Raw genomic sequence first — 15,187 nt, 5'->3', positions numbered from 1 at the left:
TTCTCGCGATATTAGATTTGTAATATGGCCGTGGAAGTAAACAAGGCAACACGTGAAAGATGGAGTGTGCAAAGTCAGATGAAAGGTTTAGTTCAAGAACACAAGACAGGGCTACGTTTTTAAAAAGATTCCAGTCGTGTTTTCTCGCTACTAATCGCCTTGTTTCATTCCCCTGGACGGTGAGTACGTTCTGTGCCAAAGCTAATTTGCAAATATGCCCATATAGCCAAGAAGCTGACCTCATGTAAATGCTTTTCTTTCTCAGTCATCTATTATCCTTTCGTTTAATCGGATGCTATACATTGGCATTTCATCTAATTTCTGATATTTCAGAATTTAGAATTGGAACTTGAACGCAGCAAGTCATCTGACGTCATCTTAGAGCTCCTTCAACAGGTTAGCATCATACCCTTAAAATGTATCAAATGGGTTCTAATGGCACTTTTTTTCCTATCAGACGTGTCTTCACTCCTTATGCCGCAAATTTCCACCATCGCCACGATACAGGAAATCGTTTCTGTCAGAGCTCATCAAACGGGTGTGTTTCTATGATTTTCTGCACTTAGCTGGATGTTGTTGTCATGGTAACCCTCATTGGCAGGTAGAGGCTGCGGCGTGTGAACCTATGGATGAGCTCTACGACGCTCTGGCTGAGGTCGTGGCGGCTCCGGAGATGGCGGAGGGATACAGAACCTACTTATTGGTACCAAAACAACTTTTTCCCAAAACACATTACTAGAGGGACTGAACGTGGATCGTACAATGAGGTCACCAAAATTTGTCCTATAGCCGTGTGGCGAAAGCGTCAGCCTGTTGGAGAGCGTGGCTCTGATCTCCAAAGGGACGACGGGTTTGGTGACGTGGGAGGCAGCCCTCTACCTGACCGAGTGGGCTTTGGACCACCCAAAGATGTTTACCGGAAGGAGAGTACTGGAGCTAGGCAGCGGCGCGGGCCTAACAGGCATCGCCGTGTGTTGCTCGTGCGCACCGTCGTCGTACGTCTTCAGCGATTGTCATCCGAGCGTCCTTCGGAGGCTCCGAGATAACTTGAACCTGAACGGACTTGACGACGCTAACGCCGCAGGGGTGGAAATCACAGTGGAGGAGTTGGACTGGACGGACGTGAATGAGGAGTGTGTTCGGGACATCGGCGCGGACGTTCTCGTTGCAGCAGGTTTGTTGTTGTGCAGGTTGTTGAGTGTTGCTTTCCAAAGTCATCTGGTGGTTTTGCGTGTTACAGACGTGGTCTACGATCCGGAGGTGGTTGCAGTTCTGGTCCAACTTTTATCCAAGTTCCTGCATCGAGGCGCTCCACTAGAGGTTCTAATCTGCTCCACGGTGAGGAACCCACAGACGTATGCAGACTTCAAGCACAAGCTAGGTAGGAAGACAAAGTACTTATTGGTTCATGGCATGCTGGATGTGGTGTCTGACAATATGGGATTGGCAGGTGATGCCGGAATTGGCCACCGGGTGATGCATGGAGTCGTCAATCACGTCTTTGAGTACAGCAGAGAATGTGAAATAGAGCTTGTTCAACTGTTTGCGTGCCAATAAAGTTTTTTTTTAATATTTACAAAAGTGTCCGTTCATTCGGGAATGTTCAGGAAGGTTTAAAGAGTGGGAGGACATGTTTGTCCCAGTTGGCATCCCAGCGCTGCTCTCTGTTGGCACGGAGGTTCCTCCTAAATGCGGCCAGTTTGCCGTCACTGCTAGTGAAGTCTGACAGAAGACTCTGGAAACACGTTTTAAGCACGCATGGATTATTCAGTTGAAGAATCAATGTGTTGATTAGTGAAGCGTCACCTTGAGCTGTTGGGCCAACTGCTGGCTGTCGGAGAAGATCAGACCATTGTGCTCGTGCTTGACAAGCTCCTCTAAGCTGAAAACATAACCAGGGAATTTTTGTCCAAGATGTGAAAACGTGTTGTCAACTTTTCATTATTGTCTATTTGTATACATTTTCTTCATTTATTTTAAAATGCATTCATTTTTATTTCAATATTGATTGCTCCTCCAAAACTTACCACAAAAACTGTACAGCACATACGGGCAGGCAACATCCAAACATGTCCACCACCTTCATTGGCAGGTCCAGACCACTGGAAGACTTGTGGAGACACACCCCCAAGTCAGAAGAACCTAAACAAAAAAATAATAATATCAATTGGATCAGATAAAGAAGCTGTTGGGTTTATTCTGTATTATGAACCTAACAGAAGCAGACTAAAATTACAACCCTACCTAACAAGACCGGATAGTCTTCGGCCTCCAGCCAAGGTGTGCATATCTTCACATGTTCCAAACGTAGACTGTCAATCATTTTCAGGTAGCGTTCCTTCTGGGGACCTTTCCCTTCACGGGTGCACAGAGACCAACGTGTCATCGCTTGTGCGCCGCACAACGCCAAGGTGGAGCGTACCTGTGATGACGCAGATGAGTGGCGGGAGCTTTTCCCCCGTGGAGATGAACTCTTCGTATTCTATCAAAGACAACATCATTAACCAAACCTGCTTTGTTGATGCTTAGAAAACCAGTTTTCACAGTATACCTTCAAGAGCCTGCAGGAGGATGGAGAAGTCTTCGTCCTCTGCAGATGGTAAAAAGTCAAATGAACTCATGGGCCTATGTTAAACGCTAACGGACATTTTGGTTTCAATCGCACCAGTCCAGCTGGTGCTGCTGATAAGCAGGGCGGGGCGATCGGCTCTCAGGGTCACCGTGTCCGTCCTCGGGCCTCGCTCCGAGAAGACAGTCTTCTCTATGGCATCATCATCGCCGTCACTGCTCAGAGTAAGACAATAAAAAAAGTAAATACAAAACTACTACTAAAGAATTCAATGCTATAACCAAACCAAAGAGTCAATGGAAATAGTTTAAAAAATACAGTAATAAAAATTGAAGCAAAAGTGGAGCTAATTCTATTGGTGATGCTAACCAAACAAAATTTTGTTTAGAGGGTGTTTAGTTAGCATTGCTTCAACTTGCCAGTGATGTCGAAAAGCAGGAAGCGTTCGCGAAAGCCTCCCAAAAAGTTTGTGTCGTGCCTCCAGTGGAGTTTCCCTGAAGATGGCCGCCGGTCTGTCGTAAAGAGTGGTCGCCCTGGACAGAACAAAGGATGCAAATCAACAACCTCATTAATCCTATTTTGTTGAATTCATTTGACTCATGTGAATCCATATCCTACTTGATGCCCCAGTTCCGGTCCAGATCTTCTTTCATGGCTTCGGTCACACACAAGTGCTGTGATGCCAGAGGACCGAAGACATGCTCGTAACTGTTGCGAAAAACAACAACAATCTTATTATCGTGCAATGTTCTTTCCAAAAAGCTAGCAAAAGCCACTGACCACTGGGCCATGCGCACCAGTGGGTGGGCGTGGCCAAGGCTTAGCGCCATGATGGTGTAGCCATAGTTGTGCCAGTCGACCAGCAAGCGGGCACCGCGGAGGACGCACGCCAGCCAAGCGGATGCCATCCCGGGCAGACCTGGAGGATTCTGGGACAAGAAACATCACTTGAAAAAGTGACCGTTATGATTGCCTCTCGGGCGATCAGGTGACTCACCTGCATGAGGATGTGAGCATGTGGTTTGAGGAACAGAAGTACCAAAAGAACTTGCATGAACTGAACACTCACTTTGGTCAAGTAGGTTAAAAGTTTAGGCCCACCTGGAATTGACAACAACATTTTGAGTGACAGGGATTCAAGTTTCACGAAATTCAGATGTTCTTGGAGGCTTTTTCCAGTCATAAGCTCATCAAATATATTACAGAAAAGTATAACAATTTACCAGTGAAGCCTTTTATTTCCACAATTGGAACGATGTGAATCCGGTCTTCCTCCAATACATCTCGACGAGGTTTGCTGTCTAAACAAAAGACACCAACAATTGTATTGACATGAAATACATTTATGTCACCAGAAGGTATTTACCTAAGTATCCAACAAGAATGACTTCATATCCATGTTTACTGAGGGACAGCGAGTGATACTGCATGCGGGGACTCCGACCAATGTCCCCGAGAACCAGCACACAGAACCGGCGCTCCGTCTCGTCGTCCCGCCGGCGCAACAGCCGAACCAGCGCGACTATGGAGCCCACGATTGTTACGGTCATCAGTGGCCACCAAACGCCCGAGCCAACGCCCCATAACGCCGCCAAAAGTAGTGCAATTAACGCAAAAACTTTCGGAATGGAAAGTGTCCGGCTGGAACCGGGCGACGCCATGTTTGTTTTGGGTCTTGTGATGACGCGTGGCAGTGCTTGAGGCGGGGCTACACATTTAAAGGGACACCACGGAAACGTCTATTTACCCGTGAGGTCATTACGAGCCCCGCCCCTGCGGGGATGGAAGACGCGTTCAAGTGTCCTCGGAGCGAGCTCCATCCCACACGTCCGAGCAGCATGCGGACTTCGAGGCTCGGGCTGGCCGCTTTGGCGACGCTTTCAGCGGCGTGCTTCCTATGCTGCTCCCGGGCGGAGGTGATCGACGACGTGCTGGGCAGCCTCTCTAAGGGTGCCACCTTCTTGGAGCGCCAGCACGAGAACATCAATCTGGACGGCGTGGTGGGCTTTCTCATGCTGCAGGGTGGGTGGGGGCCGCCCGTCTTGCTTTATTTTGTGGCGCAGTATCATTTACATGTTTCATCTGTTGGCTGAACAAAACATATCAATGTCATATGTTGTATCTTTTCAATCAGATTCAGTGCAAATTTTGGATCAGAGTTCTTGACAAAAAAAGATAAACACTTGTTACATTGGTCAAATCACATTTATTATACCTCATCGTGTATGGGGAATCCCCCAAGTAGATATTGGAACTCATTGTTCTCAAAATACATATGACACTTTCCTGGAGATATTATTCTACAAAATAATTCTTATAATAAAATTATTCAAATATAATTTTCAACTAGAAAGTTTACTATTTGACACTATGGATTGACTGTACTATTCTGCAACATTTGTTTCTTGTTAATATAACCACTTTGCAATATGAAAGTGAAGCTTAGGATCAAGTCAAATCTTAATTTGATGGGGAATGGGCTTGTAATTTAAATGAACACAGCCTGGTTTCCATATTTTTCCCCAGCCGAGCTGAAAGAGGCCGTGGAGACGTGGCCTCACTCGGACCCGGTCAGCTGGGCTCAGCGGACGACGGCCGTCGAGCTGGCCAAGCGCTTGGACAGCAGTTTTGACAATGCTATCCCCGCTCTGCGCCAAAATGACCCCAAGTACTTCCAAGGTCTGACTTCTATTACCCAAAATGTTGGCTACTGAATTTCCAATAATGGACAATCGATACCTGTCTGGAATCCCATTCCACAGAGTTCGAGCCCCTCCTGTCGTGGAAGTTCTGGCAGGTTCCTCAGGAAAGGAGCAGCACCGACGCCAGCCTGGTGTACGCCGCCACCACCGCCAGCGAATGTTATGACGAGCAACTCAGCGACAAGTGCCTCACATTGCTTCTAGGAACATGGTAATAAAAAAAATAAAGTATATAGTAAATAGTGTTTTATGCATTGGCCTCGCATTTCTGGGGTCGAGGGTTCAATCCCAGGTCGGCGCTTATTGTGTAAAGTTTGAGTTTTCTCCAGGTACTCCAGTTTCCTATCACATCCCAAAAACAAACAAGCATGCTATGCTAATTGTATGCTAAATTGCCCTTAGGTATGAGTGTACTAGTGCTCGTAGTTAGCTAGGATAACCTAACATGGTTGTTTTTGGGTCGTAGGAAACAGAAAGGGACGCCATGCATCGTCACCAAACCATGTCGCGACACCATGACCCAGTTCGGGTGCCCCCACTACTCGCTGTCCCATCAGCTACTCTACTTCCTGATCGGGAAGATGGTAAGGAATGTCTGAGGAACTTTCGTTTGGGGGACCTGACGTGTGCTTTTTGTGGCTGGCAGAAAGGGTGCACCAATCTGCTGAAGGGCGACACCCGCGCATCCCGCGCCAACATGACGGAACGCGCCTACCAGAAGATCTTTTGCTCCAATATGATGAAGACCAACCAGGAGATTGCCAATGAAGGACTCAGTGAGCAGACAGCGGATATCTTCATTGAGAACAGTTAGTAATATTTACATCTATCCAAATAAGACTTTTTTTTAGGTCATGCTTTTCATGAGCTTGGTGAAAAGGATTATGTTCAGTTTTTTTTCATTTTAAAAACCTCCAGCAAACCTTCTGACGTGTCGTTGATAGTCCTCATCTGCGGATTGGCTGGCTTCTCCGACTTCTACAAATCCGATTGGCTCCAGCATATTCTCCGGCGGCAGGACAGCGAGCTGGGTTGCTTCGGCCGCGACCGTGAGTCCACCGACGGCAAAAAGCAGCCCAAGCATGTTTTGACTCCGGTGACCTTCTGCGTTTAGGCAGCGTGGTCTCGCAGATGATCGGCGACGAGCTGCTGGAGCAACTCCAGCCTCCTCATCACCGGGTCAAGAGGAGGGAGAAGATCCTATCAGGTGGGTTAGTTACTGGAAGACAAAAGCGGTGTCAGAATACTAATCACCCTGAACGGCTATTGACGGTCAATTGAGTTTTATTTAGAAGAAACGGTGGATTTAGAACAAGAGCTGATGCTAATCTAGCATCATTTTTGCTTAGGCCAGTATAAAAGAAGGTAGATTGCACCATGTCGGCTTCTTGTAAAGGAGTAAAAATGAAATAAATAAATGAACACAACATAAAAAAAATGTATCAAAAGTCGACAAACATCCATTAAACAGTGGTCATTAAAAAAAATAAAATGGAAAGAAACAGAACCAGTTCAAGAACAGATAAAACTTAGTAAAAACAGACTCTTAGTTAGTTATTGACCAGTTGTGACTTGATTTTTTTTGTGTCTATTTCTTTTGTGGAAGATGGCTGCTCAAGTCACATGACCGCCGTAGCAGTGGGCGCCCTAGGAGGATATTTAAACTTCCACCTGACCGAGCAGGACATAACCAAAAGGCCTCTTTCGTGAAGTTCCCGTCTGACCTCGCCAAAGTAGAATCTTTTTCCTGCTTGCGTTCCTATTTTTTCCTCATCGTGGGACTATAAATCCACAAGGATGACCTCAGAACTATATTCTCCGCCAAGGCCTTTTCCATAGATATCAACTTACGACAGGACATATTACTGTTGATAGAATTAACAACAGGGTTTGTCTCACATGTCGAGTGTCACATGTCGTTACGTAGAAAAAATGTCTCTCAAATAAAAGTGTGTGTGTGTGGTGGTCACTCATTCCAGCTGGTGACTTTGTAGAATAACGCTTTGAGTAGTCGTGCTTCATAAGTGACCGTGTTCTTGCCCATTTGGACTCGAGACTCCTCTAGCGGCAGCTCGATGATGGCAGGAACATCTCGTCCGTACTCTTTAAAAAGGCAACAACAAAAAAAAGGATATCATTTCAAATTGTGAAAAAATGAAAATGGATGTTACCTTCACAGTTCTCCAAGAAATGAATGCACTCCTGGACCACCACGCCCTTGAGTGTGATGATGTGCTTGGACATGTTCTCCAGCAGGGACAAGAAACAGCGCTTGGCGTAAAACCACGTGTCCGTTCCCAACTGTGCACATCAGACAATGAATTCAACTTGTTTACAAACATTAAAGATGACCATTTATCCACAGTCACAGTTTAAATGAATTTTAGGCTGGCAATAAGTTCAATTATTGGAAACAAACCAACATTACAGTGTTATTGGCTAAGTGTGTTTCTGTTTTTATTCATTTATTGGCTGACTAAAACACTTAAAAAATATTTCAAATAATTTTTAATCAAGTTTTTGTACACCACCATTAAAGTACATTATTCTGATTTTGAACCAATTTAGAACCAGATTCAGATCAAGTAGTCAAATTTAACTTGTTTAGTGGCTTAATGTTAATTATTCAAAAGGAATGCTTTTAAATCATTCATCAATCCACTTGCTTTACCTTCTTGTTGTAAGGCTCCAAGCTCTTAATGACTCGAGAGATGCCAAAATCGTAGTTGCCTTTTGCGCAGTACAATGTGCTGTCAACATAAAATAATAATACAATTAAAAAACACTATCAATACAAGAAAAAAATGGATTCATGGGTATTATAAGTCACCCGATGACCAAGTTGACGATGCACAGGTGAAAGACTTTCTTGTCGGGGTCGTCGTAGGAGATTTGCTCCTCCTCCTTTTCAATCTTTCTCATGAAATCCTCCGCCTGGAAGAAGACATTTTCATTGTTTTGGCTTAAGCGGGTCACTAGTGCAGTGTTGTTACCTCCTCATTCTGGCTGGTCATGATGTAAGACACACACAGGTTGGCCAGCACCACAGCGCTCACGTTTAAGATCTACAATCCAGAAAACAATGAATAGTCAAAACATTCACAGAATATATCACAAAGTCACCCCTTCTTGATGACATATTTTCATTTATTTCTTAATTTTTGATTATTTGTATATAATTTTCTCGAAAAAAAAATCTTCCATAACAAAGCAGGTGATTATCTTTGTATTGACTCTAAATGAGACATTTTGTCCTGGGAAGAAGCAATCATACAGCTATACTATAGTTACATAATATTCATAGTCCAGTGCGCATTTTTTTTTAGCTTAAATGTTTAGCCTGCATTTACTAAAAACGTTCATGCAACAACGTTCTATATAAGCCGTTGCGTCAAATCGTGGAAAAAAACAAAAAACATTATTAATCCAAAAATAGTTTATGGCAGCTCTGCTTTGAACAAAAAAAAAATCAAGAAGAGGAGGAATGTTTTCCAACTCACATTAGTGTAGTGCTTCTTCACGATGGGCTCGTAGAAGCTGATGGCCTCTTTGTATTTGTTCTGCATGAAGAGCACGTGGGCCACGTTCAGCTTCCACGTGTCGTCCTCGTTGCACACCTCCATGGACTTGTGGAAGATCTTCTCCACCATGTCAAAGTTCTCCCGGTTCCAGTAGATCTTAGCCTGGGCCATCAGGACCACAATGTACCTGTGTGTGTGGGTGGCCCAAGAAGAGTGACAGGTTTAACCACCATGAGCAGGAACTCCTCACGGGGGACGTCTTCTTACTTCTCCTGCATGGTGTCGTATTCCTGGAGGGCTTTCTTCTGCCCGTCGTCGTCTAGAGCCGTCTTGGCCTCCTGCAGCTGTCAACGCATGTCAAACGTGGCATAATAAGTCTTATTTTCGATGATGTATTATATATTAATGTAATCAATAACAAATACACAAATTCAAGTCAAACTCAAGTTGTGCTGTCCTTGCCTTGGCCACTGGGGGGACAGTGTGGCACTTTGCAGAGAAGTACAGTGGTACTTTCTAATTGCACGTCATAATTAGCATTAAGGTAACATGTTTCCAAGGGTAAAAGTGTGGGTTTACTTTTCTCTGCTTTTCGTTTGACAGTTTACCTCGACTTGTCATATAGTGTAACATTGGCGTCCTTTGGAAGGACTTTTGTATGCTGTCAGTCAAATTTGAGTGGGGCAGCACTGCCGCCACATTTCTTTGATTAAATGCGTCACAGCGGATCCAAGTTTTGGCCGTAAACATTCCCGATCATATTATCGCCCCGTCCTCCTGGACTACGAAGACATGCATCGGAACGTATGCTTAAGATAATATGGTTAGGGAAAAAAGTAACTAGGCAACCTGCTTGGCCAACTTGCGTAGCTTCTCCGTCATTTTCCCAATCATGTCGTCAAATTTTCTGAACGCCTGAACACACACAAAAACCCACGTGGGAGTTTAATTCAGGTCACCTTAGACATGAATGAATGCACCTGGCTGTTATTGTACCTCCTCCGGCGCCGTCTGGCAGGTCAGTAAGGCGTCGAGAAACTCGTACTCGTACTGAAAAGAAGATTCAGGCTCATCAGAAAGAGAAAACACAGTACTAAGACGTCATTCCAGTCCAACTCACGGGGGAGAGCAATTTGTAGGTGAGGTGTGCGTTTTCCGCCAAGACGTCAGCTGCCAGATCGAAATACTGCCAAGACACCGACCGGCGTCCAATTAGATCGGGACATCCAAATGATGAGGATGTTGAAGTGTACAGACCTCATGTTTACAGTAAAGCAGCAACAAGTTTCCAAATGTGACGGGCGGGAAGGCCGGCTGCTGCAACAGGAAAGCCAACTTCTCAAAGCCCTGCGACGGCTTGCTGTCCATGTTGAGCAGAGCCTGGTTGTGCAGGGTCACCGTGTCCAGCTCCTACGCCACAAAAACACAAAACAGTCCAAACACAAATCTATCCGCGTCAATGGCAGTCAATGAATTAAAGACACACCTCCTCTGTTCTGGGCGGCATGTCCGTTAAGGCCTCTTGAGCTCCTTTCACTGCAAAGGAATGTCTATTTTTTTAGGGTTATTTACATTGGTTGTGATTTGGGGGAGGAGTCTCTCTTACAGTTCTTGAGCTGGTACTCGATAGCAGCCTTGAGGTTAAAGGCCTCCACCAACGCTGTCTGATGTAGCACTAACGTGTTGCCCACGCTGCGCACGTCGATGCCTTCCGTCGTGAGACCCACGCTCAGCTCTGTGCTCAGGAACCCCCGCGAACCATTAATTTGACCATCCATGATGATTTAGCCCATTGTGGGCTTCACATTATTTACTCTTAAAACGCATAATGCTAATTTTGCAGCCCCAAACACTATTACGTAACATATAGTCATCTTAAAATGAAATATCCCTCCTGCCATAACGTCTTTTTTTAGGTAAAAATGTTTTTTTGGTTACCCGGGTGATCACGGATGCCTCGCTCTATGATTTCACCAATGTATTTGAGAGCCTGTGCGTAGTTGCTGAGCCTGTAGTAGCACAGTGCCATGTTGTATGACAGGGCTAAAACAGGAGACACAAAGAGCCAGGAAAAATATTGAACAACTCATTTTTAAAAGAAGAGATTTTGATCGCATCGGTAGGCTTACCGGGCACATATCCCAGCACCTGCATGGCCGAGGAGAATTTTTTGCACGCGTCCTCGTACTTGCCATCTTGGTACAACAGACACCCCATGTTGTAGACGTAGTCGGCGTCCTCGGGGGGAAGCTGCTGCACCAGAGACTGCCAACACACAGTTAGCATTAACTCAACTCATTATTTTATAGCAATGAATGAGGTGAGGGTCAAGGATACCTTTGTGGAAGAGTAATTTTCCTCAAAGTATTTAATGGAGGCTTGGAGTTTGATCATCTGTGAAGAAGAAAAGAAGGCAATTTAAACAAAAAAAAAGAGAAAGAACAAAATGAAGTCACTAACCTTGGTGTGGCTGCTGGGCGTGTCCAGGGCAAAGGAAGCCTTGGTGGCCTCTGCGTAGGAGCCCGCCTTGTACAGACTCTGGGCATAGTAGACCCGGTAGTCCTCTACTTCGGGGTGGAGCTGCGTCAACTGTTCGTAGCACTCGGCCGCGCCGCTGAAGTCTTGGACGTGATAATAGCAGAAGCCCAACAAGGACAGCGCTGCACGGGACTAAGGAGGACAAAACATTTATCAAATATTGGACTGTCTGTCCACGCTGTTGGACTGCTACAGGCCAAACTCAGATTTACACATCATACCACTCTGATCGGTTACGTCTTGTGAATTTCAAAGTTCTAACATCAAAGACAAATTCATTTTTTGGTCCAATATTTGACATTGTGAGGAGGAGAATGAGTCGTGCTTGTGATCAAAAACTTACCCTGGTGTGCTTTTGAAGTTGGCTATTGAGGATGTGAATGGCCTCAACATACTGGCTGTCCTTAATCTACAAGACAACTCTATTAATATTTCTCCAGGCTAAACATACTATTTCATATTTCCGAAACACATTTCTCTGGAGCTGACTGTCGAATTTTCCTTGTCAATAAAAATGGCGATTTCAGTTCATTTGTCATTTTAAAAAAAGTTTAGTTTTATTCTAAGCATGTTTTCAAGACAGCTAGCGATGCTAAACACATCGTTTACAAACATCAGTGCCCGATAAACTTCATATCCTTACCAGTTTATAGATTGTAGCCGTGTACTCCCCGTCTTTTATCGTCATCATGATGCCAAACGTGTCGTTTTACAGCTCCAAATGGAGCTAAAATGTGCCAAATGTAAGAAAAATGTGCACTGCTAATTAGCCAGTTAGCTAGCTGCGGCAGTGGCACAGCACAACTGAGTGTTACCTAGCAACCTCCCTTCACCGGAAGTCATTTTTGACAGACATTTGTTAGAACCAATCATCTTTGAAGATACAACTAGTTATTGTAAACAACAATGACATATGATGGGGATACATTAAATTGCCACGTACATTTTAAAAATTATAAGATTACAATTATTGCAACTACATTTACGACCCTTTCCTTTCTGGCATAATATAAATCTGTATTTTTTTTTTATAAAATGAATTTTAAATAAAACCTAATATGGCTTTTGGAAATGATTTTGCATCCCCTATCCACTATGCCAAATGCATAACGAAAAGAAAACAAAAAACTGCATATTTCAAGTAAAAAAACTTATTTTTAACCAAAGTGACTCATTTTATTAAAATTGTCAAAAAAAAAATCTGAACGAGAAAGTCCAAACATCCAGAGGCTTGGCTCTACATCCAAACCACAGTGTGGGCCTCCCAAATGGTGGCCAGAACTTGACCGCAGTGGATGTGTGTTTTTTACATTAAATCTGCAGAAGGGTGTGTTCTCGCCTTCTTTCGGTGATCACTGCTGAAAGCGTCAGACGTGTCGGAGAACGACGGTAGACTAAAGGACCTCGGGTGATACGCTTGGGCAGCAGGTACGCTTGGGCGGAAGCCAATTTTTTTATTCCATTAAAAAAATGTATTCATTTTAGAAGTTAGATACAGTATTTACATAAAATCTATATTAAGGATGCACTTAAAACTATCAAATATTACATTATCTGTTATACATCTTATTTTAAATATATTATTTCTCCATGCTCAGAATTACAAAAATATGAATTTGATCATATATGTTTATCCAAATGTAACAACAAGATGAAACACAACATTAAACTTGACCTATTGTAGAGTAAAGTATGGTAGCACAAGATTGCCTGATTTACACTTAAGTTTTTCTTCTGAAAGGGTTTTATTTTCAAAGTCAACTGAAGTCGACAATGGCTCAAAAAGTGAGCTTGGCGGTGCTGGTGTTGCTGGCCGTTGCCATCGCGGGTGTAACGGCGCAACGGCGGCGCGCGCAGAAACAGACGCAAACGCAGACGGCAACCACGGACGAGTGGAACTACCGGGATGGCTGTGAGAAAACTCATTTTGCTTAATTTGATATTTAAATGGGATCTGAAAAGCCAAGAATCAGATGCTGGCAATCCATAAACTCCTTTCAATACCTGTTGTGATTGATCCCAGCTGGCAGGGTGAACATGAGGGGCGTGGCTAACCTGACTGAGATCCTGGACAACTGGCGTTTCGACATCCTCAACCAGATGAAGGGACTCCTAGAGAATGATCATCAGTCCCTGTTGCCCGACTACGCCAGGTACCATGGCAACCCGAAACCAACTCCATCCCATTTTCCACAGGAATGCGTCGCTCGGTTGGCCCTGGAAATAAACATGACAAATGCGCTGTTGGCTATTTGGAGTTTCCAAATAGAAGCTTATGGAAAGAACAAAAGGAAGTCGCTGTGGTTTGGTCTGGAAGGAAAAACCATCCAGTATTGCTGCTTCCTTTCCTTGTATAGTTTTATTTGGTTTTCCACCCAAATTGCCACTTCGGCCTCTTGCCCACACATAGTGTGGAGCTCTAACATGAAAACAAAACAATCCCATACCTGTCAGGGTTAGGGATAGGGTTTATATTTCCATATATGATGCTTAAGATATGACAATATTAGCAGTCGGCAATGGCGTTTTCCTCTGCTAGTAGTGACTGACACAGTCTGAAATGGGTCGAACGAGATGGGTTTTACAAAAAATACTTACTTTAAAAACACATAAAAATCACAAAGATGGCGTCTTTCCTCCGTCCAGGATCCAACCTCTGGCCGAAGCCCTGGATGATCTCTACAAGGAGTTCAACGCCCTAAAAGCTCACCTGGGTGAGCTGACGGAGAAGTTCACCGCCATGGAGACCTTTGTGGACGAGGTGAAGGCCAGCAGAGGAAGCGGGCAGGCCCAAAGCCAGACGCCCGTGGCTGCCGCACCCAGGCAAACGGGTAGGCGGGTGTTGAAGAAGAAACCCGCCTCTCCTGTGGCCACCGCCTCTTAAAATGGCCACCCTTGTGTTATTATACTTGCTCTGCCTTTTGTTTTTGCAATTATGCATCGTAGAACTAACTGATTTGGGGATGTTATTAAAAAATGAAAAAAAAGATGGTGAGGGGCAAAAGCTATTGAGTGACCGGGGAGGATTTTCTCCTTTTCTGGAAACATTCGAGTCGTCACACTTTGAGGGATTTGCGTTTGCCGTTGGAGTTCGGCCCGGCATGCTGACTGGTGTCCAAGCGGGATCGTCTGCTTTGCGTTTTGTTTCCATATGCACACTAAGCTAACAAATAAAGTCACTTTTTGCATCATTCATGAACGGACTGAGTTCTGCATTTGAATAACAAACCTAAACTGAAAAATGACAATCTTTGTTCATCGATTTCTAATTAACAAGTCTGAGGCAATGTTATTCTTTGGCTCACGTTTCGGTTGTAACCAAAATAACATTTCCAAAACTCTCCAACTTTGCTAAGGCTGACTTGAGGAAGTAATTTAGGAAAACTTCCTAAGAATTTATAGCAATACACTGGCATCTGAAAGTAGAATGTACTCTTCAGGACGCTCAAGTGCCACAGGAGCGGTGAGGATTCAAACCCTGCCTGGATCCAGAAAAGCCGCCTGAACTGATTGCTGAAAGTTGATCAATAGACAGACTGTGGTTGCTCACCTCCTGCGCAGAGTGAGATTGAGAGCAAATGCAGATTACACATAGATTCAGTGCGTTGTGAGTGTCAATAGGATTACTGGTGTCCTCCCACCCCCATGACTCTGATGTCACACCAAGTGGGTCACAGCTCATAAAAAGCTAAAAATAGCTTTAGAAACTTTTGCTGGGCTTCGGGATGCTGAAAAGATGAGAAAAGTGAAGGACTCTCGGACTGCTTTCTTTCAAAACTATGATGTCATAATTTGAGTTTGCTCTCAAATTCTCAAATGATTGATTGGATCAGGTTGTCAAGGGGTTGGCCTTTGAT

General features: G+C 44.3%; 5 protein-coding genes across 9 annotated transcripts; 3 read left to right on the top strand and 2 right to left on the bottom strand.

Annotated features, from left to right (window-relative positions):
* The first annotated feature begins 3 nt into the window (after positions 1–3).
* eef2kmt (eukaryotic elongation factor 2 lysine methyltransferase) lies at positions 4–1,638 on the top strand. 4 transcript variants are annotated; one of them, XM_077735396.1, is made up of 7 exons: positions 7–179; positions 334–396; positions 458–538; positions 602–703; positions 790–1,174; positions 1,241–1,381; positions 1,451–1,638. In XM_077735396.1, exons 1-7 carry the CDS (start codon positions 60–62, stop codon positions 1,555–1,557), a joined length of 999 nt encoding a protein of 332 aa, XP_077591522.1. In that variant the 5' UTR covers positions 7–59; the 3' UTR covers positions 1,558–1,638. The 4 variants fall into 4 exon arrangements, with proteins under 4 accessions (XP_077591519.1, XP_077591520.1, XP_077591521.1 ...); XM_077735394.1 differs by having other exon boundaries at positions 6–179; positions 1,241–1,638; XM_077735395.1 differs by having other exon boundaries at positions 6–179; positions 790–1,381.
* On the bottom strand, positions 1,543–4,269 carry alg1 (ALG1 chitobiosyldiphosphodolichol beta-mannosyltransferase). Its single transcript, XM_077735398.1, has 13 exons — positions 3,936–4,269; positions 3,793–3,870; positions 3,567–3,670; positions 3,350–3,498; positions 3,188–3,277; positions 2,989–3,102; positions 2,666–2,784; positions 2,552–2,590; positions 2,423–2,482; positions 2,245–2,355; positions 2,028–2,142; positions 1,807–1,882; positions 1,543–1,735 (listed from the first exon to the last, which is right to left on the bottom strand). Exons 1-13 carry the CDS (start codon positions 4,228–4,230, stop codon positions 1,604–1,606), a joined length of 1,482 nt encoding a protein of 493 aa, XP_077591524.1. The 5' UTR covers positions 4,231–4,269; the 3' UTR covers positions 1,543–1,603.
* Positions 4,270–4,322: 53 nt separating this feature from the next.
* Positions 4,323–7,244, top strand: c15h16orf89 (chromosome 15 C16orf89 homolog). The gene is made up of 8 exons (XM_077735397.1): positions 4,323–4,591; positions 5,096–5,248; positions 5,332–5,482; positions 5,738–5,855; positions 5,918–6,080; positions 6,216–6,320; positions 6,386–6,478; positions 6,878–7,244. The coding sequence occupies exons 1-8, from the start codon at positions 4,351–4,353 to the stop codon at positions 6,979–6,981; spliced, it is 1,128 nt and encodes a 375-aa protein (XP_077591523.1). The 5' UTR covers positions 4,323–4,350; the 3' UTR covers positions 6,982–7,244.
* ift70 (intraflagellar transport 70) lies at positions 6,747–12,215 on the bottom strand. Its single transcript, XM_077735386.1, has 19 exons — positions 11,974–12,215; positions 11,674–11,739; positions 11,253–11,462; positions 11,130–11,186; positions 10,922–11,057; positions 10,731–10,835; positions 10,399–10,527; positions 10,279–10,328; positions 10,050–10,202; positions 9,913–9,978; positions 9,789–9,842; positions 9,642–9,707; positions 9,060–9,136; positions 8,772–8,979; positions 8,265–8,336; positions 8,102–8,205; positions 7,943–8,021; positions 7,443–7,572; positions 6,747–7,374 (listed from the first exon to the last, which is right to left on the bottom strand). Exons 1-19 carry the CDS (start codon positions 12,019–12,021, stop codon positions 7,238–7,240), a joined length of 1,947 nt encoding a protein of 648 aa, XP_077591512.1. The 5' UTR covers positions 12,022–12,215; the 3' UTR covers positions 6,747–7,237.
* A 406-nt stretch (positions 12,216–12,621) lies between these two features.
* LOC144208810 (uncharacterized) lies at positions 12,622–14,529 on the top strand. 2 transcript variants are annotated; one of them, XM_077734835.1, is made up of 4 exons: positions 12,622–12,758; positions 13,072–13,242; positions 13,354–13,483; positions 13,977–14,529. In XM_077734835.1, exons 2-4 carry the CDS (start codon positions 13,104–13,106, stop codon positions 14,212–14,214), a joined length of 507 nt encoding a protein of 168 aa, XP_077590961.1. In that variant the 5' UTR covers positions 12,622–12,758; positions 13,072–13,103; the 3' UTR covers positions 14,215–14,529. The 2 variants fall into 2 exon arrangements, with proteins under 2 accessions (XP_077590961.1, XP_077590962.1); XM_077734836.1 differs by having other exon boundaries at positions 12,631–12,758; positions 13,088–13,242.
* The last annotated feature ends 658 nt before the right edge of the window (positions 14,530–15,187 follow it).

The sequence above is a fragment of the Stigmatopora nigra genome, chromosome 15 (assembly GCF_051989575.1).
Source record: "Stigmatopora nigra isolate UIUO_SnigA chromosome 15, RoL_Snig_1.1, whole genome shotgun sequence".
Taxonomy (NCBI): Eukaryota; Metazoa; Chordata; class Actinopteri; order Syngnathiformes; family Syngnathidae; genus Stigmatopora; species Stigmatopora nigra.
The sequence above is the reverse complement of the archived record's forward strand: the minus strand, read 5'-3'. Positions and strand labels throughout refer to the sequence as shown.

What these genes read in the sequence shown, in the direction of transcription:
- eef2kmt (XM_077735393.1), top strand. Translation starts at nt 60, where the DNA reads ATGGAGTGTGCAAAGTCAGATGAAAGGTTTAGTTCAAGAACACAAGAC. An exon ending in TTGTTTCATTCCCCTGGACG is followed by an intron (nt 180 to 333) that starts GTGAGTACGTTC and finishes CTGATATTTCAG; the next exon opens with AATTTAGAATTGGAACTTGA. An exon ending in TCTTAGAGCTCCTTCAACAG is followed by an intron (nt 397 to 457) that starts GTTAGCATCATA and finishes TTTTCCTATCAG; the next exon opens with ACGTGTCTTCACTCCTTATG.
- alg1 (XM_077735398.1), bottom strand. Translation starts at nt 4,230, where the DNA reads ATGGCGTCGCCCGGTTCCAGCCGGACACTTTCCATTCCGAAAGTTTTT. An exon ending in CATTCTTGTTGGATACTTAG is followed by an intron (nt 3,871 to 3,935) that starts GTAAATACCTTC and finishes TCTTTTGTTTAG; the next exon opens with ACAGCAAACCTCGTCGAGAT. An exon ending in CAGCAGCACCAGCTGGACTG is followed by an intron (nt 2,591 to 2,665) that starts GTGCGATTGAAA and finishes TACCATCTGCAG; the next exon opens with AGGACGAAGACTTCTCCATC.
- c15h16orf89 (XM_077735397.1), top strand. Translation starts at nt 4,351, where the DNA reads ATGGAAGACGCGTTCAAGTGTCCTCGGAGCGAGCTCCATCCCACACGT. An exon ending in TGACCCCAAGTACTTCCAAG is followed by an intron (nt 5,249 to 5,331) that starts GTCTGACTTCTA and finishes CCCATTCCACAG; the next exon opens with AGTTCGAGCCCCTCCTGTCG. An exon ending in GAGGGAGAAGATCCTATCAG is followed by an intron (nt 6,479 to 6,877) that starts GTGGGTTAGTTA and finishes CTTTTGTGGAAG; the next exon opens with ATGGCTGCTCAAGTCACATG.
- ift70 (XM_077735386.1), bottom strand. Translation starts at nt 12,021, where the DNA reads ATGATGACGATAAAAGACGGGGAGTACACGGCTACAATCTATAAACTG. An exon ending in AGGCATCCGTGATCACCCGG is followed by an intron (nt 10,528 to 10,730) that starts GTAACCAAAAAA and finishes TCCTGAGCACAG; the next exon opens with AGCTGAGCGTGGGTCTCACG. An exon ending in CGAGTACCAGCTCAAGAACT is followed by an intron (nt 10,329 to 10,398) that starts GTAAGAGAGACT and finishes ATTCCTTTGCAG; the next exon opens with TGAAAGGAGCTCAAGAGGCC.
- LOC144208810 (XM_077734835.1), top strand. Translation starts at nt 13,104, where the DNA reads ATGGCTCAAAAAGTGAGCTTGGCGGTGCTGGTGTTGCTGGCCGTTGCC. An exon ending in GTGGAACTACCGGGATGGCT is followed by an intron (nt 13,243 to 13,353) that starts GTGAGAAAACTC and finishes GATTGATCCCAG; the next exon opens with CTGGCAGGGTGAACATGAGG. An exon ending in CTGTTGCCCGACTACGCCAG is followed by an intron (nt 13,484 to 13,976) that starts GTACCATGGCAA and finishes TCCTCCGTCCAG; the next exon opens with GATCCAACCTCTGGCCGAAG.